Source organism: Sinohyriopsis cumingii, chromosome 16, assembly GCF_028554795.1.
Source record: "Sinohyriopsis cumingii isolate HCF-2022 chromosome 16, ASM2855479v2, whole genome shotgun sequence".
Lineage (NCBI taxonomy): Eukaryota > Metazoa > Mollusca > Bivalvia > Unionida > Unionidae > Sinohyriopsis > Sinohyriopsis cumingii.
In genome coordinates this window covers 64278969-64303663 of record NC_142976.1, presented here as the reverse complement: position 1 = coordinate 64303663, position 24695 = coordinate 64278969, and the positions used below count along the sequence as shown (strand labels likewise).

At 36.8% G+C, this 24695-nt stretch overlaps 1 protein-coding gene across 3 annotated transcripts in view; it reads right to left on the bottom strand.

The window, feature by feature from the left end:
- Positions 1-24695, bottom strand: part of LOC149780592 (5-oxoprolinase-like) — a 178953-nt gene that overhangs the window by 142370 nt on the left and 11888 nt on the right. For all 3 annotated transcript variants that reach the window (XM_089937708.1, XM_089937707.1, XM_089937709.1), the window contains exons 5-7: positions 19826-19932; positions 10628-10743; positions 3491-3570 (exon numbers count right to left, since the gene is read on the bottom strand). In XM_089937708.1, the coding sequence (XP_089793834.1) occupies positions 3491-3570; positions 10628-10743; positions 19826-19932 (303 nt within the window). The remainder of the gene's footprint in view (positions 1-3490; positions 3571-10627; positions 10744-19825; positions 19933-24695) is intronic.

Genomic DNA, 24695 nt, shown 5'->3' with positions numbered 1-24695 from the left:
TCTAATGTTGTAGGAAGGCACCCTTTTCCCGATCTGACAGTGTATCTGTGAAGGGGGAAGAAGAGGATGAGGGAGGGGATTGTTGATGAATGAAACCTGAAGCCCCTCTGAATGACCTAAATCACCCACCTCAACCCCCATTCTGAGGGAATAGGGAAATCCAGTGAGCTCAAAGTTCGGTTTCTTACTGCCTCTGTACACCTGCTTCCTAGGGATGCTGGTGCTTCTGTGACACAAGATCCACTGTCCTAAAGCTGCTTAACATCCCCACACACTGGCAGAGGCTGAGTGATTCCAACTGCCCATGTGGGTTGAGCGGCAAGATGGAGGTGCAGTTCCTGAACTGCCTCCCTCCAAACTTCCTTAATTCTTCCTCCATAAAAGGGATGTCCAGAAAGGAAGGGTATGACACAGTTTGAGAGACATGGATCACAGATATGTGACACATCGTATCAGGAGTAAACTGGCAGAACCTGTCAAAATCTTGGCCTTGGTATGGTGAGCAGCCTTGGTCAATGATTCTAGGAATCGTAGCAGTCACTGCCCAAGCATGGCTATTGCCAGGTGTCTTAATCAAGTCTGAAAGGTGCCAACGAGGCCAAATCCAACAATGAAGATAGGATAACGACATCCCGAACCAGATCTGATGGGCATGGAGCACATTTTTCCATCTTATAAAACAGACAAGTGGAGAAATGAAAAGTTGCTATATTCTTGTCAAGTGCCATGGATATCAGAACTGAAGGCACTGTCACCTTAAGTCTATTGGATTGAGGAATGAATCAGAAGGATGATATCCCTTCCTCCTCAATGAGATCTACAGATTCTTTCGAGGAGAGATAAGGGGTAGAGGGCATTCTGAAGTAGCCAACACGCTATAAATGTCCTCAGTGATGGCTTGAAGGCTAAACTTCAGCCTATTCCATGGCTTGATCTGACTACAATGTGAAGGATGACTGATCTGAAGGAGTTCTGTCACACTCACCATTTGTCAAGGCTCAAATCTGGGTCTACTTGGTGCCACGGAGAAGACACACCATGTGAGTTCTGTCACATTCACTGTGTGTCAAGGCTCAATCTGGGTCTACTTGGTGCCACAGAGAAGACATACCACGTGATATGAGGACTAATTCCATTCCTACGAAAACTTCACTAGCTACCCCTTGCAGACAAATGGTGAAGAAAAATAAGTCTATCACTGCTGGTTTGTCCAGCGAATGGTTGGTCTGGAAGCCTGGCAGTATAGAAGACAGTCCAGCTATCACCAGTACTGGCCCTTCTAAGGGCCTAGATGAACAGGCAGATATCTCACTGAAATCTCCATCATAGAAAGAGCATGTTGCCTGTGGTACAGTTAGCCAGATGGATCTGTCACTAAGATCTATGTAAAGGTGGCGCTCTACAGTTTCGTATTTTGCTTAGGGTTAGGATTATAAAGAAAAAGAATTTCACCGGCTTTCCTCACTGGTTATACTGGCTATTTTAAAAAGACCTTGTATATCTTAGATATAATTCAAAGAACTTTTAATTGCCTTTATTTTGGTGTATGATTGATGGGTGTAATATGGGTTTATAGAGTAAACAGCTTGGCCTTACTTCAGATGTGCACCTTTCAAAAAGTGCTAGCTCCACTTGGTCATTTTCACTTCCTGAACTTCAGAGGTAAATTGTATAAAAAAGAGACGATAACCTTTTTTACATTTTATATATTTGGTAATTCATTCATTGCCCTTTCAGAAGCTGGTATTGTCTAGTCTGGCAAAATTCATTTTCCCTATTTTAATAGCTGCTATGTATAGTATACTTTAGACAAATTCAGGCTGATTTTTTAGCACAAGGGAGCATTCATTTTAGTTAGCAGTGTGCTTAAATCATGTACAATTTCCAAAAGTACAATATCCAAAGAAATATCATCCACATTACATTAATACAGCATAGAGGTATGCCACCATTCTCTCCATTGTGCATGTTTTAAATGCAAACAGCTTCACCTTACATACGTCACTCTATCAAAAGTAAATAATAACTGGTGAGCGCCCCCTAATTTTTTTTTTGGCTGGAATGATTCAACAGCAGTGATGGCTGGATGGCTGTCAATGGTGTGGTTTTTTTATGCATTAAAGCCAATGGAACTGGTACAAACCCCATGCATACTGACTTACAGGCCCGGAGACCATGCATAGACATGCAGAAAAAAGGGGGCTCTCTAAAACTGAGAAATATTCCCCAATGAGTTGGAAATGCATGCAATGATCTAATAAGCTGGGTCACCTTCTCAAAAGGTCAAGATGGTTGGTGACAGCTGTATGGTCAGTAACAGCTGGACAGCTGGTGATAGCTGCATGGCCAGTAACTGTGCAGGGGTATAACAAGGTGGATCCAACTGATCCAATACGAACCTCATGTGCCTTGACTTACAGGCCCAAAGACCATGCTCGGACATGTGGGGGGAATTACACCCAATGGGCTGCCTAAACTGACTTATTCCATCATTCTTTCCCTTCAATGCAGAGTGGACTATTACTTTGTATGTGCTTTTCATGCATTTGGTAAATATTTCTCTTGAAACTAAACAAGAAGAGAAAATAGAGCGTAGATTAGCAAATCAGTATATGAGTAACTAGCTCAAACAGTAGCCCAGACTTCCTCTGACCATGTTTTACAGATGATGCATATCACCAATAATGAATGCTTAGTATCAACAAAACACGAGTCATGGCAGACATCCCCATGCTCTGAAGTTGCATAAATAGCATCTAAATGACATTCTGATGTAAAAACACAACAATAAGAAATTACTACGTTGCTAATATAAGTATATTCCCCATTACTAATAAAGGAATCAAACATTTCTTTCACATTAGAAACTTATAGACTATACTCAGAACTTATGCATTTCAAGCATTTAGTTGACCATTCTAATGAAACTACACAAGAAGGGAAAAACAAAGCATAAATTAACAATGCAGCATGTTAACAATTTGCTAAAACCAACTGCATTACAAACAGAGCATGCAAAAGAAGTGAAAGTTGCGCTAATTTGTAATAACCTTGCTGAGGTCAGCAATAACGTGGTGTGATGTGGTCTTAAAACAACAACATCCAAAAAGGTGACAAAATCACTCAAATTTGACAGAAATTGTAAAACAGATTGTATAAATCCTGCAGTAGAATAATTACTCCACAAAATAAATTCAAAAGGAACATCAGATGAGTCAATCTGAACACATAAATGGCTTGGATTATATGAGGATAAACTGTGCGATGTTATCCAGTACAGCAGCAGAGATAAAATCTAGCAACACCTTGCAGTGCCAAGTGGAGGTAATGGGCAAGATTTATTGCCCTTTGTCTACTTAAATAGAAAAAGACAATTCTTGTCTTTTAGTGTGGCTGGGTCTGCAAGGTAATAGGCTAATATTCTTAATGTAATGTGATTTTGGAACATATCTGAAGGAGAAATACAGTTAACAGTAGCTTATTTACTTACTTGGAGTCCATCTTGAAATCCAGAGGAGAATCCAGACACATATTCCTTGATACATGGAGTAAGGTAGGCATCTGCACATGCTACAAGTATACACATAACAAAATCACGATGCATGTATATACATAACAAATTCAGGCTTCAAGTATGCACATAACAAATTCAGGATGCAAGTATACACATAACAAATTCAGGATGCAAGTATACACAAATTCAGGATGCATGTATGCATATAACAAATTCAGGATGCATGCATCCAGATAACAAATTCAGGATGCATACATACACAAAACAAGTACAGGATGCATGTATACACATAAAAAATTCAGGATGCATGCATCCAGATAACAAATTCAGGAAGCATACATACACATAACAAGTACAGGATGCATGCATACGCATAAAAAAATCAGGCTGCATGTATACATATAACAAATTCAGGATGCATGCATACACATAACAAATTCAGGTTGCATATATACAAATAACAAGTACAGGATGCATGCATACACATAACAAATTCAGGCTGCATGTATATATATAACATATTTTTGGACACATATATACACATAACAAATTCAGGATATATATATATATATATATATATATATATATATATATATATATATATATATATATATATATATATATATATATATATTATACACACACACACACACATATAGTGTGACCCTGCTATAACAAGGTAGTTGGGAGCCATAGAACTGGACCGCATTATAGACCGAACCATGTTATAAGCAACCAGGTCAGTTTGCTGAAGAAAATGTACCCCCAAAAAATTAGGGGGGTTAGGTAATAAATGCAGGCGGTAAAATATGTGCATCATCGGCACAGTTACCATCTTAAACTGATGCATATTAAATGAGAAATACACCTGTAGTGAAACAGAGAAGACATATATAATAGTTTACTTTATTTAGAGAAACCACAAGTTGGTACATATACGTGAATCCTCTTTATATATAAATGTCTAAAGTATAGCATAAATAGAGTATCAACACCATGTACTCACCCGCGAACCTCATCAGATACATTGAATCCACAATACAAGTGCTTCCATCGAAAATATGCACACACAGCTTTAAAATATTCAATAATTTTGTAACAGGTCATATTGGTCTGAATTCAGTGAAAAACATAGCACAATCATGTAACGACTGATGAAGCATATTTACATTTCAGTACGTTCCAAGTCGGTAAAAGTTAATTTGCATTTTAAGCCACCATTAGTAGCGTTCGTAAGCATACACTTTTTCCCTACAAAAGGAAACTTTCACAGCACAGTTAACGTGTTCCAGTCACATTGGAAAATGCAAAAATCTATCAGATTCCATCACTTTTATTTAAGTTTGGTACTGACTTCCTTTGAAAAAAGTTCTTTGTTGTTATTGAAAGATTGTAGTTGGCTTTCTTTGATGAAGGCTACATGCACTATTGAAGTCACCGCTAACGAACAGCTCTGGAGAACCAAACGAATGCCCATTTCTTATTGTGGCAGCAACATCAAATAATTGTATTGCATGATTGAGACTGGTATGTTTTCATTTGCCGAGTACATTTTCTTAACAATCGGTGCTTCAAAGGTAATCTGTTTCCTTTGAAATTTCAGCAAACTATTGTATCTGGGTACATTTTTAAAAAGAAATTAGCTGTCATTTGGACTATTCTAGTTACTGTCCCTCCATGCCTATTGAATAAAACAATAAGTAAGATGTTGTTTTTGTTTTTTTTACATCTGTGGTAGCAGCATGATGCTGTCTTCCATGCATGCGTCTGAAAATTAACAAAGGGTCAACGGACAATAGAGACACAGGTGTTCTGATGACAGGGATTATTACAGAAAATGTGAGTGTTCTGAAGGATTTAATTCTGAGTGAAAAGAAGAGGAATTTTACTTACCATCCACATACAAATGTCAGTCTTTGTAAATATATTAATTACCAGTGAGTGGCCGAAAATCCGATGAAAGATAGATTACGAGACAATGCCTCGCCCGGTTGATCTCCATTACCAGAAATGTCAACAACAAAAAAGCGGATATTTCACAACATACAGAACTCATGCTAGATGTCAAGAGAGGCGGATTATGATATAACAATGCACTGTTTAGATGGTTTGTCAATAGGGACAGAGAATTTGTTTGTGTAACAATAGATAAATCTCAGTACATTTTATATCCAGTTTGTAGGGACCCCGAGTGGCCGAGTGGTCTAACGTGCTCTCCGTTATGGATCACTGCCATCTCACCTCTGTCTGCATGGGTTCGAGTCACGCATTCAGCCAATGTGGGTATGTTAGAAAGCTTGTCAGTAGCTTCTCGTGGGTCAGTGGTTCTTTCTGGGGTTTGCCTGGGTTCTTCCTCCACCATTAATACTGGCCAGCATGTATAGCCTATCGTGTGCTGAAAAATGGCGTTAAACCCTGCAACAACAATATCCAGTTTCGGCTTCCTTTCAAGGGGCCTCTGAATTTCTGCACTCCAAACCAATGGTTATATATAAAAGTTTAAACAGCCAACAATGTCGTAAAAAAAAAATTGCCTAATGGTATGTTTTGCATCCAATAAGGAAAAACAATACAATTTTGCGACACTGGCTAAGACCTACGCGATCCCAGAATAAACTTTTTATGCATTATTTTTCATACTTTTAAGAAGAAAAAAATACTTTTTTGTGTACGAGAAAAATACATATAAAATTTCAGGAGCCAAGCCACGATCGTCTTGTATTATTCATATGTGATCTCTTCCCCAAAATGATAACAAACTTTTTACGGATTTTTTCATACTTTTTAAGAAAGATTTTTTGTGCAAAGAAAAATACATGTATATGAAATTTAAGGAGCCACACCATGACTGTGTTATATCCGAATTTGAGTTATAACGAAGCACGCTATAGTGGGGTCACACTTAATAAATCTTTCACTTTAACAAACATGTTGCATTATTTTATGTTTGATAAGAAGATAATTTCTGTAATATGAAGAGAACGTAAAAAAAGAACAAAAACTAAAAAGAATATTAAGATATGCATGGGTGTTGATCTCAATAAACTTGAAACCATCATAAAGCCAAAATTATTCTCCACTAATACGTCAATTTAAAGGGAGGAAAAAAAATAACTCGATTTTTCTTTGTAGGAAGTATATTACATGCATGAGGTGGTGTTATTTCATTTTTGATGTATGTTCTGTATTTATATGCCAGTAGTCATGGAAACAGTGTTGAAAAGAGATAAAAACAAAACATTAAACTTTTTCAACCTTCTTAATCCTAAAATTAAAAATAAAATTTATAATGACTTTAAAACGAATTTAAAATAAATTTTGACAATGTTTATGCCATGAAGTTTATAGTAAGATTTAATGAAAGAAAAAAGGTACAAAATTGTGTCTGGGAGTTGATAATGAACATCCTCAACTTACAAGTCAGCTTATACATTTTTCAAGCTTGCTGATAATTACAAAATCAAAGCTTTCATGGAGTCGGCATTAAAAGTAAAAACATTTTTTAAAATAAATTGCTCCTCACGTGGGAATAAAATCATGTTCTCCTGCATGGCAGGCAACCGTATTACTAATGAAGCTACGAGTCCTACTGAACAATGTACTCCATTTAAAGTTACATAAAGTGTGTTTACAATGTAGCTTCATGTTTGAGAAACTCTGCTGCACTTTATTTTACATTTATTTCTAAATTATTAAACTGATCAAATGAATTTCTCTGAAATGTAATTGATATTTTTATTTCAAGAATCTTTAGTATCCTCAATGGATACTGATCAAGACGTAACAGATTTGAGTATAAAATGTTAGAATCTTTTATTATTCTACATTATATCTGAAAACTGATCAGAATATCTACTCATCTTTCTTACTGTTGTAGTTATATTTATATGATTTGATACCATCTTTAGTCACTTATAAGTCAATGTTGTTGTTGTTGTGGATTTAATGCCATTTTTCAGCAAATGATAGGCTAGACATGGCAGCCAGTATAAGTGGTGGAGGAAGAAGCCAGGAAAACCCCAGAAAGAACCATAAACCCATGGGATGGAACTGCTTTTTCATGTACCAACACCTGCTGAGCCCTAGACTCAAACCCAAGCACAGAAGTGAGATGGCAGTCATCAGTAAACGTGAGTGCTTTAGACCACTCGTCCACCAGGGGCCCCCGCTTATAAGTCAAGTCCAACTGTAATCTGCAAAGACCTAGATCTGCCATTGCAAAATGTGCCAACAGATCAAAGACTAAGTAGTTTGTTATAAGTAATCAATAGAACAAACAACACAGACTTTGATCTGGGACAGCACTGTGATGGCAGATCAGGGTCTAAGTTGTTTGTTATAAGTAATCAGTAGAACAAACAACACAGACTTTGATCTGTGACTACATTGTGATGGCAGATCAGGGTCTAAGTTGTTTGTTATAAGTAATCAGTAGAACAAACAACACAGGCTTTGATCTGTGACTACACTGTGATGGCAGATCAGGGTCTAACTTGTTTGTTATAAGTAATCAGTAGAACAAACAACACAGACTTTGATCTGTGACAGCATTGTGATGGCAGATCAGGGTCTAAGTTGTTTGCAGCTGGAACTGACTTAAAATGGGTATATATAGTACATTGCTGAACAAAAAATGACTTTTAGAAATGCCTCCTAATCCCTTTAAAATCCCAGACTAGTGCTCCACTTAACCAAACTGTGTTTGCGAGGGAGAAACAAAAGAAAAGGGTGAATAGCATTATTTCAAACAACCTGAATTTTATTTGCTGCTCTACTCTGTATTTTCAAAGCATAATACATGCTAGAAATGAAAAAGATTCAACAAGCAACTGCAGTTAATTTTCTTTACATGTACCAGATCTCCAACTGTAATGAGGTTGAATTTCATTACATGTACCAGATCTCCAACTGTAATGAGGTTGAATTTCTTTGCATGTACCAGATCTCCAACTGTAATGAGGTTAAATTTCTTTGTATGTACCAGATCTCCAACTGTAATGAGGTTGAATTTCTTTACATGTACCAGATCTCCAACTGTAATGAGGTTGAATTTCTTTACATGTACCAGATCTCCAACTGTAATGAGGTTGAATTTCTTTGCATGTACCAGATCTCCAACTGTAATGAGGTTAAATTTCTTTGTATGTACCAGATCTCCAACTGTAATGAGGTTGAATTTTTTTACATGTACCAGATCTCCAACTGTAATGAGGTTGAATTTCTTTACATGTACCAGATCTCCAACTGTAATGAGGTTGAATTTCTTTACATGTACCAGATCTCCAACTGTAATGAGGTTGAATTTCTTTACATGTACCAGATCTCCAACTGTAATGAGGTTGATTTTCTTTACATGTACCAGATCTCCAACTGTAACGAGGATTTGGTTCAACAGGAACAAACTGCTAATACTACAGAGTAAAATTTTGAAATATTTTAGTTTTTAAACACCAGTACATCCTTGCTACATGACAATATTTTGAACACAAGTTTGTCCACAATGGATGCCTAATCTGTTGAAATGTCTTCATGGAGCAAGTCTGTTTTCATATCTAAATTTGAGTTTGAAATTGCTGAACTGAATATTTATTCTGCAATTTAGAATATCCAGCCAATGTTCAACTGTCGTCTTTTGTATACAATAGAAATCTATTAACAAAATTGCTGTAAAACAATTTAAGCTGTATACTGAATGACATGAAATTGAACAGTCTTGAAAATTATCTAAATAATTTTTGTTCATAAAACAGTCAGAATACCACCTTTGGCACAACAGTAACAAGTGCTGTAAAGAAATAATGAATGAAAAATGCAGATTGTCAAGGTTTTCACTTATCAAAATTATATGCTGCTTAATTTCCTTAAAAATATTAGACATTTTTACAATATATACCTGCAGCAAAAGAAATATACAAACAATAATTGATTTTGTTAACTTGTTCACATTATAATGTATTTATTACTCTACAGAAGTTGTTTACAATTTTAAATGTTACAAACAATCTGATATTGTATCATGTCTTATGGTATAATTGTGAAGCCCTATGATATGCCCAAATTGTAGATCTGTGTTATGCTGGGTATACTGGGCTTTTCTTCTTTGCATACTTGTGGTGGCACTCACCAGTTTCATATTTTGCATACGGTATTTTGGTATGGTATACCTGGGAAGCCCAAGGATATGCCCAAAATTGTAGACCTATGTTATGCTGGGTATACTGGGCATATCCTCTTTGCATATTTGTGGTGGCGCTCACCAGTTTTGTATTTTGCATAGGGTTTGAATTTAAAGAAAAAGAATTTCCCTGGGTGTCCTCACTGGCTATAATGGATATATATATATATATATATATATATATATATATATATATATATATATATATATATATATATATATATATCTTAGGTATTATTCAAAGAACCATTAATTCCCTTTATTTTGGTATATGATTGATGGGTGTAATATGAGTTATAAAGTTTACAACTTGGCCTTATTTTAAATATGCAATCTCAAAATAAAAACAACACTGCTCCACTTGGTCATTTTCACTTCCTGGAATTCAGAGTTAAATTGCAAAAAAGAGCCAATAACTTTTTTCACATTTTATACATTTGGTAATTCATTCATTGCACTTTTAGAAGATGTCATTGTCTAGTCTGGCAAAATTAATTTTCCCTATTTTAATAACTGCTAAACATAGTGTACTTTAGACTAATTCAGACTGATCATTTTAGTGCAAGGTATCAGTCATTTTAGTTTGAAGTGTGCTAAGATCATTTACAATTTTCACAAGTACAATATCCAATGAAATTTCAGCCACAGTTCATGAAAGTAACATAGAGGTATGCCAGCATTCTCTCTACTGTGCATGTTGCAAATGTAAACAACTTCACCTTACACCCACCACTTTCTCAGAAGTTCATAATATCTGTAGACTGTCCGCTGTGTAGTTACTGGGTATATTGGGCATATCCTGTTTGCATACCTGTTGTGTGCTGGATAAACTGGGTATATCCTGTTTGCATACCTGTGTAGTTGCTAGGTATATTGGGCATATCCTGTTTGCATACCTGTGTAGTGCTGGGTATATTGGACATATTCTGTTTGCATACCTGTGTATCCTCTGGGTACAATTCTAACCATTGGCATAACTTCTGATGACAGTGACACCTGGGTAAACCCCATCTCCTTAGCTAACCTGCCAACTTCCTGTTCATGTTTGTCATACCTTTAACAACCAAGATGAGAAAAAATAAAGCAACATAATATATTTTCCAAAAATTCTAATGTAAAATTTTTTTCTTATCTATAAAATGTTATTTCCATGATTTTAACATTAAATAGCCCATCAAAATTAAAGTTACTGCTACGACACTTTTCATATGCATGGGAGTCCAACATAGATTTTCACACATTTCTGACTGAATTTGAACATATAGTTGGCACTCTACAGTTTCGCACATGTATTTAACATAAGGTTAACAATTTTAACTTAAAAAAATTCCCTGGGTTTCCTCACTGGTTGTAATTGCTATTTAAAAAAGACTTTGTATATCTAAGGTATTTTTCAAAGAACCTTAAATTCCCTTTGTTTTGCTGTATGACTGATGCATGTAATATGGGTTATAGAGTATACAGCTTGGCCTTACTGCAGATGTACACCTTTAAAAAAAACTGCTAGCTCCACTTTGTCATTTTTACTTCCTGGACTTCAGAGGTAAATTGCAAAACAAAGAGCTGATAACTATGTTTACATTTTATACGGGGCCCCGAGTGGCTGAGTCGTCAAAAGCGCTAACCGTTCCAGATCACTGCCATCTCACTTCTGTCTGCATGGGTTTGAGTCCAAGGCTCGGCTAGTGTGAGAAAGCCTGCCAATAGCTTCTCGTGGGTCGGTGATTCTTCCCTGGGTTTTCCAGGGTTCTTCCTCCACCAGTTATACTGGCTGCCATGTATAGCCTATCTTGTGCTTAAAAATGCCGTTAAACCCTAGAACAACAACAACAACATTTTATACATTTGGTAATTCATTTGTTGCACTTTTAGAAGCTGGTATTTTCTAGTCTGGCAAAATTCGCTTTCCCTATTTTAATTGCTGCTAAAGATGGTGTACTTTAGATTAATTCAGGCTGATTTTTTAGCACAAGGAAGCAGTCATTTTAGTTAGCAGTGTGCTTCAATCATGTACAATTTCCATAAGTACAATATCCAAAGACATGTCAGCCACATTACATCAAAGCAGAAGAAAGGTATGCCAACATTCTCTCCACTGTTCATGTCTCAAATGCAAATAACTTCACCATACATACGTCACTCTCTCAAAAGTACATAATAACTGGCAAGTGCCCCCATCTGTCTGGTAGATAAAATAGAGAAAACTACTCATGTTGGAAATAAAGTGTCAATGCTGGCATAACATTTAAAAGTGCGAAAAGAAATTTTACGACATTCAGTACGTCAAGCCATCAACAACTCTGATATATTTAGCTGTAAAACAATCTTTTCCAAAGTAAAAGTTTTCAATCAATAATACATTCCGGATTATAACACGTGTGTGAGTGTGTGAAATGGATTTTTAACATAGCTGTAAAAAACAAATCAGTCATATCGCTACAATGTCTGCAGTGTAGTAGTTTATAGTGATGCCTAGCACTGAGGCATCATGTCGTAGACATGCAGCATGATGTCCCACCCAGACACATTATACTGACACTAGGCTGACCAATCCTAACACTAACCTCTTAATGCTGAGTGCCAAGCGAGGCAGCTGTTAGTACCATTTTTGTAAGTCTTTGGTATGACTCAGCCGGGGATCAAACCCATGACCTCCAGCATCCAAGGCAGACGCTCTAACCACTAGGCCACTGCAACGGTCGAGATCATAATGCATTAGGAGTCCTTCTACTATCTCGCAAATTCAGCCATCCAAAGCCACAAAGAAAGTTATGACCGCCCAGGCTTGGTTTAATAACAATGGTGCTAAAAGGTAGTCTGCTTTTGTAAAAAGGAAGTCTAATGATGAGAGTAGATTCACGCCAAATGCCTAAAAGTCGTCAGTTACTACCCTGACAGAGGTGTGCACTCTACAGTGTTGAAATTGTGTAAAGGGCTGGGAGGGTGTGCCCATATCTGAGTAAGTATTATCAATGAAACAAATTATATCTACAAAAGGTTGGATGCTTCAAATATTAATATGTAAGGGCAATAGGTAAAAGCAGGAAGGTTTATACATCCTTGTACCCTAAATCTGGCACAGATTCCAGTTTCTGCTTTGTCTTGAGAAGAACATGGACTAGGAGAACATGGAGTGTTTGCATATAGAAACATGGGTCATTTTACATCTGGATAAATGGTGCTTTTGCAAATCAAGCAAAGTAGAGTGAGCTACATAATTGCAAAGCTGCTAATGGACTTGGGAGGGTAACATGTCAGCTCCACTAGGTTGAACACCATTCTTTGGAATGAGGGCTCTCTGAGGTAGAAAATATGAAAGGTCAACTCTGACCTCCACCTTATGGCTTGTATTATAATTAGGAAACAAAGCAGTTCAACTGAAATGCTAAGTAGCTTGTGGTGACTGCCTTGACTTTGTAAGCTGATACATGTATATAAAAAAACACAACTGATCTTGTGTTAGTTCATATCCATGACAACAATGCCTGTATGGAAATGTTGTCTCTACCTTCTTTGATTTATAGAAATAGACAATAATCTCCCCATTCTGGTTGACCTCAGTGCAGTTAACATGTCTGAGCCCTGACAAGGTACAGTATATGCCCTTAGAATATGTTATATATATATATATATATATATATATATATATATATATATATATATATATATATATATATATAATTTTGCATTGTTTTTTTGTGTTTTTTTAAAAGTTCTATGTCATTATATGCTGTGGGAAACCATCACTGTATATAATTGCTGACCTTGTTCAAAGTCAGTGACAATTTTGAAAACAACTTTATTTTGTCTGAGAGAGGGTCATTATCTTAGGCTGAGTCAAGGGCATTGTATTTTTTTAAATAATTATACTTGACTACATGATTTCCATCATCTGCCTTATGTAACAAAGTTTTGTAATAACTTCCATCATGTGCCTTATGTAACAAACTTTTGTAATAACTTCCATCATATGCCTTATGTAACAAACTTTTGTAATAACTTCCATCATGTGCCTTATGTAACAAACTTTTGTAATAACTTCCATCATGTGCCTTATGTAACAAACTTTTGTAATAACTTCCATCATGTGCCTTATGTAACAAACATTTGTAATAACTTCCATCATGTGCCTTATGTAACAAAGTTTTGTAATAACTTCCATCATGTGCCTTATGTAACAAACTTTTGTAATAACTTCCATCATGTGCCTTATGTAACAAACTTTTGTAATAACTTCCATCATGTGCTGTATGTAACAAACTTTTAGTTTTAGAATAATAAACTTTTGATCATCATCCGGGGTTTTGTTTTGCATCTTAGTTGTCATATAAATGATGTTATTCATGCTTTAACATCTGTGTGGAATCAAGTTATCATTACTGTGTACAGTATTTGATTTGGAATTATTCAAATTATTTCTTCTCTGGAAATACAAAAGTGCTCTGATAACATTCTTGGAAACAGAGACTTGAATTTACAGTGAAATTTCAAAATCGAATTTAATTCTTGGATTGTATTATTGTGATTTTAAAAAAAAAGACTGTTAGCACATCAACACTTTATAAGCCATCACAGGCACATCTACACTTTCTGCATTGGAATTAATTTGGATTTCCACTAAAGTTTATTCAGAACTATTATTATTAGGACTAGTGTCTGTAATTCTAGGATTATTTTGGGATTTAATTTGCTGTGCCATAAGTTGTTTTTTTTATGTTCACTTTTTATTCTAGGGAAATAAATTATTTGTTGAATTTTACAAACCTTGTTGCTTTTCACTCTTTTCTGTTACTTATCTTAAGAGCAAAGACTTGTAACAAATGAATGGTCCAAGGAAGACAGCAGTCTTAAGATGCAGGATTTATAGAAACTGGTTCAAGGTAATGAATGCAGAAGAGAAACTGAAGAGAAACTGAACCAGCTTTACAAAACTATATAGCTCAGGACCGTCAATAGAGCATGGTGGTTGACCAGTCTGCTTGCTGTAGCCAGGGCAACTAGAAGGTAGATTTTATATGAAAGGTGAAACATTGAAGTACTGGTCAGACATTTGTTCAGCTACAACAGAACCCACAGTCAGTTCTAATTTAAAATAAGCACCAGAGCTTTCTGCCTGGAGAAATCAAAGTTAAAGAGAAAATCAAAGAAGTCCTTATCTTGATTCTGTGATGTCAAAATGAATCCAAATTCATGGACCAGTAGCCTTTAATAATGATGTACATGAGTTTCATCTCATTGAATAGCCACAGGAAGAATTCAGTTATTTTTGGTACTGAGGCTTTTAACGGACTGACATGACTTTGCTTATAACTTATTAACCCATTTTATCCTGTTTACCAATTTCAACTGCAGTGCCTGATTCCTGACAAGCAATTCTAAATACATTGTGGTAAAACAGAGCATCATACACCAGCGTGTGTGTGTTTGTGATTTGGATTTTTAACATAGCTGTAACAATTTTTCAGTCATATCGCTACAATGTCTGCAGTGTGACAGTTTATAGTGATGTCTAGCACTGGGGCATCATGCCGCAGATACGTAGCATGATGTCCCACCCTGTCACATTATCCTGACACTAGGCCGAAACGTCTTAACACTAACCTCTTAATGCTGAATGCCAAGCGAGGCAGCTGTTAGTATCATTTTTTGTAAGTCTTTGGTATGACTCGACTAAGAATCGAACCCATGACCTCCCACATCTGAGGCAGACGGTCTAACCACTAGGCCACCGGAGTGGTCCATACAGCAGCAGCAGGAGAAATTGTGATGACCTTAACCATGTTTACTAAAAATGTTGTAACATTGTTATTTCCTTTTTAAAGTATATAAAACTATGTATCTCTGAAAAGGTAATCAAATTTGCAGCACAGTCATATATGTTTTATTATCATTTACTAATAATGTACGTGCTCACAACTTTATTTTGAAATATGACTTGAAAGAAAGGAGAAGAAAAAAAAACTTACCATTATATACAGTGAATCTTTGGTTCATGAAGATGAATGGAATGCTCCTAATAGTATGTGAATAAAATAAAGATAATTCTGTTTCTAGTATTTTGGTTCAAATTTGAAGTTTCTAGTTGTTAGTTCAAAAATTATAATATTTTTACAAAAATGTTGTGTATCAGCTTCTGGGCCCTTTCTATCAATTTAATTCGTGGCTGCAACTGAGGTGAAAAATCATCCCGGACCCATTCCTGTTGAAAGCCTTCAAGTCAGCTTCATTCTCCGAATCACTGTCGAAAAGTGCATGAAGCCATGCATCATCTCTTTCATCAACTTGATTCAATTCAAACCCATCATTTAAGTCAATATTATTATTGGAATCATCCAAATCATCAACTTCAATGTCGCTACCCTCAGTATCAACATCCATGTTTACATCTGAGTCATTGTCCATCATTTTATCCATCGATTTTCAAGCCAACAATTTCTTTTCAAAACTACATTGTTTAAAACTTCACTGGGCATGCATGCTTTAACTGATTCCTGTTTTGGTGAAGAAGTACACAAATATTTCTGATGTATAACAAATGTTTCTAGAGATACTACAAACATGTGTAGTAGAGTACGACCATAGTCGTATTCAGGATAAAATGGGTTACTACGACCACAGGCGTATTTAGGATAAAATGGGTTAACAAACTTTTCATGTGCCTTCACAGACAATCACAATAGTAGGCCTTTAGGTCAGAGTGATTCTCTCCACCAGTTGCTCTGAAAAGAACTTCGTTCTGCGGGCTTGCTTGTTGAAAACCATGCATGCATGTTCCACAGCTTGGGTTCAGATTGAAAACCTGCATTCATTCTGGCAAAGAGAGGATGAGATTGCCCTGTGAATTTCTGCTATTACATTCAGAAGTTCACTGATTCATTTTCCCCACTTGACGGGAGTGACTAATACAAGTCAGCACTCTGACTGCCTTGCTTTTTGCTTTTTAATCAGAAGCATCAGTTGGAGTGCATATATATTGAGATCATTCCAAAATCTCAGCAATTTCTACACCATACGCCTTGGGTGCAAACTGATCCCAAGACCTGTTGTCAATTATCCTTTGTAAATTGATACTGGCAAAATGTAACACATGACACGTACAAATCCATCTGTATCATTTTCTAGCTTGAAAACAGGTGCCACTGTGCTTGCAATGTCTGCATAAAAAGACAGCTCTAACATTAAAACAACTCCATGAAGTCATGCTTGATTTTATCACTTGCTTCCACGGCAGGATCTGCACATGTGACCCAAAAGAGCAACATCATGTAACTGACTATATTGGTCGATAAAAAAATAATTGGAACTGGAAATTCAAATTGGAATGAAATAAAAAATATGCATTTTGTATTTACATTTTAATACACTTTCAAATAAAAAATTGTTGGTAGACTTAGCATTGTCATATATTATTAGTGGATATCAGATTGCCACCATTTTCATTTAGGACCAAGTAGATATCATTTGGTAAAAATCCTGTCAATATGACCATTCATTCAGGGGTAGTAGCAACAGCAAGATTTTCATGATAACCATATTGGATATAAGAGAGGCACCATTTTCATTTAGGACCAATAGACATCATTAGAAGTCTCTGGGTGAAAATCATGTCAATATGACCATTCATTCAGGGGTAGTAGCAACAGCAAGATTTTCATGACAACCATATTGGATATAACAGGGGCACCATTTTCATTTAGGACCAAGTAGGTATCCTAAGACATCTACTGGTGAACACCCCATGCTGATAGACCATCCATTTGGGAGCAGTAGAGATAACATTATTTTCAAGATGACCGCCATGGTGGCCATATTGAGGGTCAATTTGCATCATTTTCATTTAGGACCAACTAGATAGCATAAAATTCTTCTGATGAAAACCTTACATCAAAATGACTATCATTTTATTGGAGTCACGAGAAAACAAGATTTCAAGATGGCCATCATGGTGGCTATTCTGAATGTCAGATGAGCACCATTTAAATTTAGGACCAACAGGACTTAATAAGAGGTCTTCTGGTGAAAACCCAATTTTAATGTGGCTGTTTGCAAGAGTAACAATAACAAGATTTTCAAGATGGTTGTCAGGGTAGCCATATGGATATCAGATATGCACTATTTACATTTAGGATCAACATCACATGATATGAAGACTTCTGGATAATGCACAATGATGATGTGACCAGCCTTCTGAGACGAGCAGCTATATTAATATTTTCCCGAGGGCCACAGCAGTGGACATATTAGAGGTCAGACTGGCTCCATTTTCTTTAACAACCAACTAGACTTCATAAGAAGTATTCCAGTTAAAATCCTTTGCTGATACGATCATTCATTTAGGAGAAGCAGTGATAACAAGATTTTCAAGACGGCCACTGTGGTAGCCATATTAGACATAAAGTTTTGTTTTGTTGATTTAATGCCATCTTTTAGAACATGACAGGCTATACAATTTGTGACCAGTATATCTGTTGAAGAAAGACCCCAGGAAGAACAACCAATTCATGGGAAGCTACTGGCAAGATTTCTCACCTACCCACATTGGCCAAACTGAGATTTGAACCCATGCAGACAGAGGTGAGATGTAAGTGATTTCTAATGGCTAATGCCTTAGCCCACTTGGCCAGCTGGCACCCCACCCCATTCTCATTAGGACCAGTAAGGCATCATCTGGTGAAAACCCCATGACAATATGTTCAGGAAGAGTAGCACTAACAAGATTTTCAAGATGGTTGTAAGGTGTCCTCACTAGACATCAGATTGGCACCAATTTCATTGAGATCCAACTAGATATCATGTCTTTTAGTAAAAATTCATGCTGAAATCACCCTTAATTCAGAGGGAATAATGATAACAAGATTTTCAAGCTGACTGCTATAATGGCCATAACAGATGTCAGATTGGAACCATTTTCATTCGGAACCAATTAGAGATCATCAAAAAGTCGTATAGTGATAACCTAATGTCAATTTTACTTTCCAATCAGTACAAGTCACACTAACAAGATTTCAAGATGGCTGTCATGGCAGCCATATTAAACATCAGACTGGATCCATCTTCATTTAGGATCAACAAGACATTATGACTTTCCATTCATGAGTAGCAATAACAAGATGCTAAAGATTGCTGCCATGGTGGACAAACTGGACATCAGATTGACACCATTTTCATTTACAATCAACTAGAGATCATATGAAGTCTTTCAGCCAAAACTCTGTGTTTATAAGACCATCCATTCAAGAGGTGTAGTGATAACTAGATATTCAAGATGGCTTGATGTCCAAGTATGGTTTTCATTTAGGACCAACTTGACCATGAGATGAATGTGTGTGTAAAGTTTCATGACAATCCTCCACATAGTTTAGTAGGAGTCACATGAACAAAACTTGTGTTAGCAGATGATGGATGAAATACCATCTCATAAGCTCTTCTGGTCTTTGACCAGTAGAACTAAAAATGAATAGGATCATACATGTGTATGCATTTCAAGGCTGACAGTTTTGTAGATCCTCTGTATTGATTCTGTGACTAAAATGTGAATTATGTACATCAGATTAATAACCTAAGACTGTACTAACAACATAGATTGTATCAACAATATCAGACTGTATTAACAACATAGGACTGCATTAACATAAGACTGTATTAACAACATCAGACTATATTAATAACATCAGACTGTATTAACAACATAAGACTGTATAAACAATATCAGACTGCATTAACAATATCAGACTGCATTAAGTCAGCACAAGATAGGCGGCCAATATAAATAATGGAGGAAGAACCCAGAAAAACCCCATAAAGAACCACCAACCCACGAGAAGCTACTGGCAAGCTTTCTCACAAAACCACATTAGCCAAATCTGAGACTTGAACCCATGAAGATAGGTGAGATGGCAGTGATCCATAATGGTGAGCACTTTAGACCACTCGGCCACTTGGGGCCCCCTATATTAACATAAGACTGTATTAACAACATAAGACTACAATAACAAAATAAAACTTTTAATAAAATAAGACTGTAATAACAAAACAAGATTGTATTTAAAAAAATTCTCAATACTTTTTCCAGTGATCATACACAGAACATGGCACATATACCACAATGGTTATGACAATATACAGTATATACTTACGTATAAGAGTGCATCAATACAACGGCAATACTCTTTATTCCCTTTTCCAGCAGAGACTTTAGGTCTGACATCAGTTTGTCTTTGTCTATAGCTTGCCACACCTCAATCTTATTAATTATTAGAAAGAAGAAGAAAAATTAAACTGTAATTTCCTTATTTTTTCAAGCACAATTTTTGATGAGAAAAATAATAGAAGATAACAAACTTGTTTCAAATCCATCCTTCACACAACTGTAGCATTCTCCACATGACCATATGCACAACCATTGTTAACTCTGACCTGAGGTGGTATTCCAACCAGTCAAATGATTTATGTGCCTCTTCTTTTGTACCATTAATTACTGAAAAGTGACACCATGACAGAAAAATTAAAAACACTGATCTTTTAACTAATTCAAAGTGCTGAACTTAACTGTATACCATAAACACCAAAGATGTCGCAATTCAAGTAATATTTGCCATTTGGACAGACATATATAATGTGCCTTTTTGTCTACCTGCCAGTATAGCAAATAGACTTTTATGAATACTACTGCTTGGTCTTGTTGGCACATTATAATATAATAGTTTTATTTTATAAAACTGCATTTTCTTTCAAAAATAATAAAGTAATTTTTGGGGTAAATTATGTTATACCAATCACATTAGCATTAGGAAATATACTCTGCTCCATCTTGAATCCAGTCCTTCCACAAAATTGAAAATTGTCTTTCCCGTTCATATACCACACAAAGAGAACAAATTCTCATCCATTACCTCCCTTTACCACTTCTAGGTAGCTATTGATCAAATGGATGTTTACCAGTTTATGTGGAGTGATACACCAAACAAGAATGCTCCTATTTGCAGGGGTGTCATGGGAAGGTTTAGCAGTAATGTGATCAGGTAAGTAATCATCTTTTATGAATATCCAATTACTATAATGATAGAAGGCTGAATAGGCCATTCTGTGTAAGTTTCTTGACAGTTAGTCAGCTAGGACACTGAGCCAGCCAGGAATGTGTTTGACCTGGACCATCATCTTAAGCTGGAAACACCAGCACAGCATATCCCAGATCAAAGCATAGGCTGGGTGATTTCTTTTTCCCATCTCCATCTCCCCATGGTGAGAATTACTCTCCTGCAAAGCTGATAACCCCATAAATGAAATGTTTTCACCATAGCTGTAAGTTCAAACTATTGATATGGAGTGATTTCTCCTCTCCAGCTGCCATTGAACATTTTTGGGGCCTCTCCAGAGTAATTCCAGCTGCCACTGAACATTGCTGGGGCCTCTCCTGAGTATTTCTAGCTGCCACTGAACATTGCTGGGGCCTCTCTAGAATAATTCTAGCTGCCACTGAACATAATTGGGGTTCACTTGAGTAATTATTGCTGTAAACCTTTGATTGTCTTGCAATTGATGCAGAAATTGTTTTATCTGAGTCGAGATTGCAATATAGTAATCTAGACAACCAGTAAAGGGGTGCCACTGGGCCATCATGGCTGTTAGCAAAAGGCGTATAAAGATGGCAGATGAGAAGGACAAAATCTATTGCTTCCTTGAGCAAGCCAGTGAACTGCAAAAACCTCTCTTGCTGAAATACACTTCCCGCTGGAAATCAATTCTAAATGCCCAATAATCTGTGCCATGTGCACAGGAGTGAGTCAAGCAACACTGATACTGGTCACAAATCCATGCCAACAGGGACAAAATGCTGTTACTGGGTGAGATCAGACTCTGTGTTGCAGAAAATGTTAATTATGAAAAATTGCTAACAATGCCAGATCAAGCATGTAAGCAGATGCCAGCATATTCCAAACTAACTTACAGTTATGTACATAAAACACTCTGGTTGCCATGTTAGCCACTGGAATATTTTTTTTATCCCAGGCCAGCAACTCTGTATTGTATATGTTAGTGCATGCAGTACCAGCATGACAAAAATGATGATGGTAACAGGCTTTCCATATAGAAATCTGTCAGGCTCCCCAGGTCCCAGATCTTGTCAGATGGATGACTGGAGACTTAATTGATCTTTGTCAACTGCAGCAGCAGATGAAAGGAGCCATGTTCATTCTCACCTTACCAGTCAACCAATAAGGTAGCCATATAAGCTTGGCTCATATGGTGGTACTGGGCACTTGGAGATTGGCAAAACTTGATAATATCTTCCATAGCTGCTGTAAAACTGGAATATGAACCATGGTGGGCTTGTTGTGTGCCAGTGGAATGAGGTTGTCCATCATTTACTGTGAGGGCTGTCTTTGTAAGGCACTGCTGGCATGGTCATGTAGAACATAACCATCATCTTGGCTGAGGTTGTGCCAGCAACCCTGTGTGTGGCCCTGTATCTACTTATCATCATCGTAGACAAGGCAATGCCATGTCCCTGTGTGGTGCTGTTTCTACTCGTCATCAGCATAGACAAGGCAATGCCATACCCTGTGTGCAGCACTGTATTTACTTGTTGCCAGCATAGACAAGACATGTCATGTCCCTGTATGTGGCACTGTATCTACTTATCATCATAGACATGGCAATGCCATGTCCCTGTGTGTGGCACTGTTTCTACTTATCATCACAGACAAGGCAATGCCATGTTCCTGTGTGTGGCACTGTTTCTACTTGTCATCATCATAGACAAGGCAATGTCATGTCCCTGTGACATGTTTTATGAAAGACCATGATAAGCAAACACACTCATGTTTACACAGATAATTTGTAATGACAAAGAGACTGTTAACTTTTGTTCTGAACAGGAGCATTTATTACTGCTGTATTACTTTAAAGACAACAATAAAATTTGCAATGATTATGTCCCCCTACCTACTCACTCCATCCCCAATGGAATAAGTGGTGCCTAATGTATTGTGAATTTTCTTTTTTCTATAGAGACAAGCATGTTTTGTGGCCAGACTGCATTAGATAGAGTTATGACAATCCCAATGTTACTGTAAGCAAGAATAACTCAATTCTTACCAGAATTTGATCAGAAAATCCAGCAGGGAACATTGAACAACAGTACCGTGCAGTCTCTCATGAGTGCAAAGATGAAGGCAAATGACACTTACATTAGCTTCAACCCCACCCACCACAAACTACTGACAGCAGCACAAAGACTGCATCTACTTAAGACTATAATCTGTCAATAAATGGATTTTAAAGACAGAAACTTGGTTTATTTTAATATCTGTGTGGTTGTGATCATATGAGTATTTGCCCATATGTGTATGTGTATGGTGATGGCATCTGACAAGCTAAGTCTACCAAATATTGTTTGTTTGTAATGGCATTAATGCTTTAAATAAAACAGGGACATTCGTTTCTTTTGTTCAGATTTGAATTTCCAGTCATTTTCTATAGGCCTATATAGCTTATTCTCAATTGGGCAATCGTGAATTTTTGGGGTCACACGCACTGAACCCCTTTAGGGACCAGACATTTCTGAGTCTCAAAATTCAACCAAGACTGTCTGGTAACATGGTATGTATGTGTTCCCCATATTACACTACATTCAACAGAACAGCTGGCTGGTATGTGGCATGGTTCACCGATGTAATAATATCTAATCAACAGATATGCTATGGATAGCTCACCTGCCAGCCGAATTAATTTGGCAGGTTGGCAAATGACAAAGCATGTCTTGCCAGTATGGAAACTGTGATGGACTGGATGCCACATGGTCTGCCCAGTAGTGAGCTGGATTGTCAGCTCAATAACTGTCTGGATGAAATGTGAAATTAAATGGATGGAACAACTTAATGGATTACCTCAGAACACCATGGAATAGTCTTGCAGTAGACATCAAGGGTTGGCAAGGTGACAGACCTCTGGTCACTAATTAAGATTGTTTGGTCTGGCTGTTTGACAGACAGCAGCAGCATATGGCACAGAATGATGGAAGTATAGATCAACAATTTTAGATTTTAAAAAAAAACACCACGTGCCCAGACTTACAGACCAAAGGATTATGCTTGGGCATGCATGAGAACTTATGCCCTCCTGACTACAAAAATAAGGGTGGAAACTCTCCTGTTAACTCCAAGCCACAACTGAAAATTTGTGATGGACACTGAAGCAAAAAATCCCTTAAGGACACCAACAGCACTCTTGCTTATTTGCTCTTTGCCAACAATCATTCAAGCTTTTGAATACATGAATAAAAAATAATATTCTAGCATTAAAGATGGATAAGGCAAAAGAATGAAGATATTCTTGGATTTTGGGTGGCCAAGAGGTACAATGTTGATCATACAGAGTGAAAATTCAAACTGGCAACCATCAGTCTGATGGGTAACCAATGAACGCTGGTAGGGGTAGGTAATAAGTAAGAGTTTCTTCTCTTAGTATACATGGTATATAGACAGAAAAGATAAAATTTTCAAGTTTCTGTTAGGGCTAGATTCAAGCGCTAGCAGAGTTTACTTCCTAATATTATTATGATCAGGAAATGTATTTGATGGAGCAATGTATTTAATAAAAAGATATTGTATGTAAAGTGCAGTACTGGTAAAAGCCATTATAATACGCGTTGGGGGACTACTGTATGTTAAGTTCTAAAGCAGGGACAAGTTTCACCAAAATAGGGATTCAAAATAAGAGCCTTGCGAAGGAAACTGGCTAATAACTTACACCAGCCCTTGTTGTGATCTTGACCCTGAGGCAGGTGACATAAATATGTATACATGAGGCACTGTCAAGATATTTAAAGGGTTACAGCTTCATTAAAATATCTGCACTGGTTTAAAAGTTACACCATTACATGAAATAAAAGTCATGATTTATATCTTCCCTTGTTGCAACCTTGACCTTGAGGGATAGGCAGACATGCTATGTTACATGCCACACTGTCTGGTCATGATATATAACTGACTAAAGTCACATTCC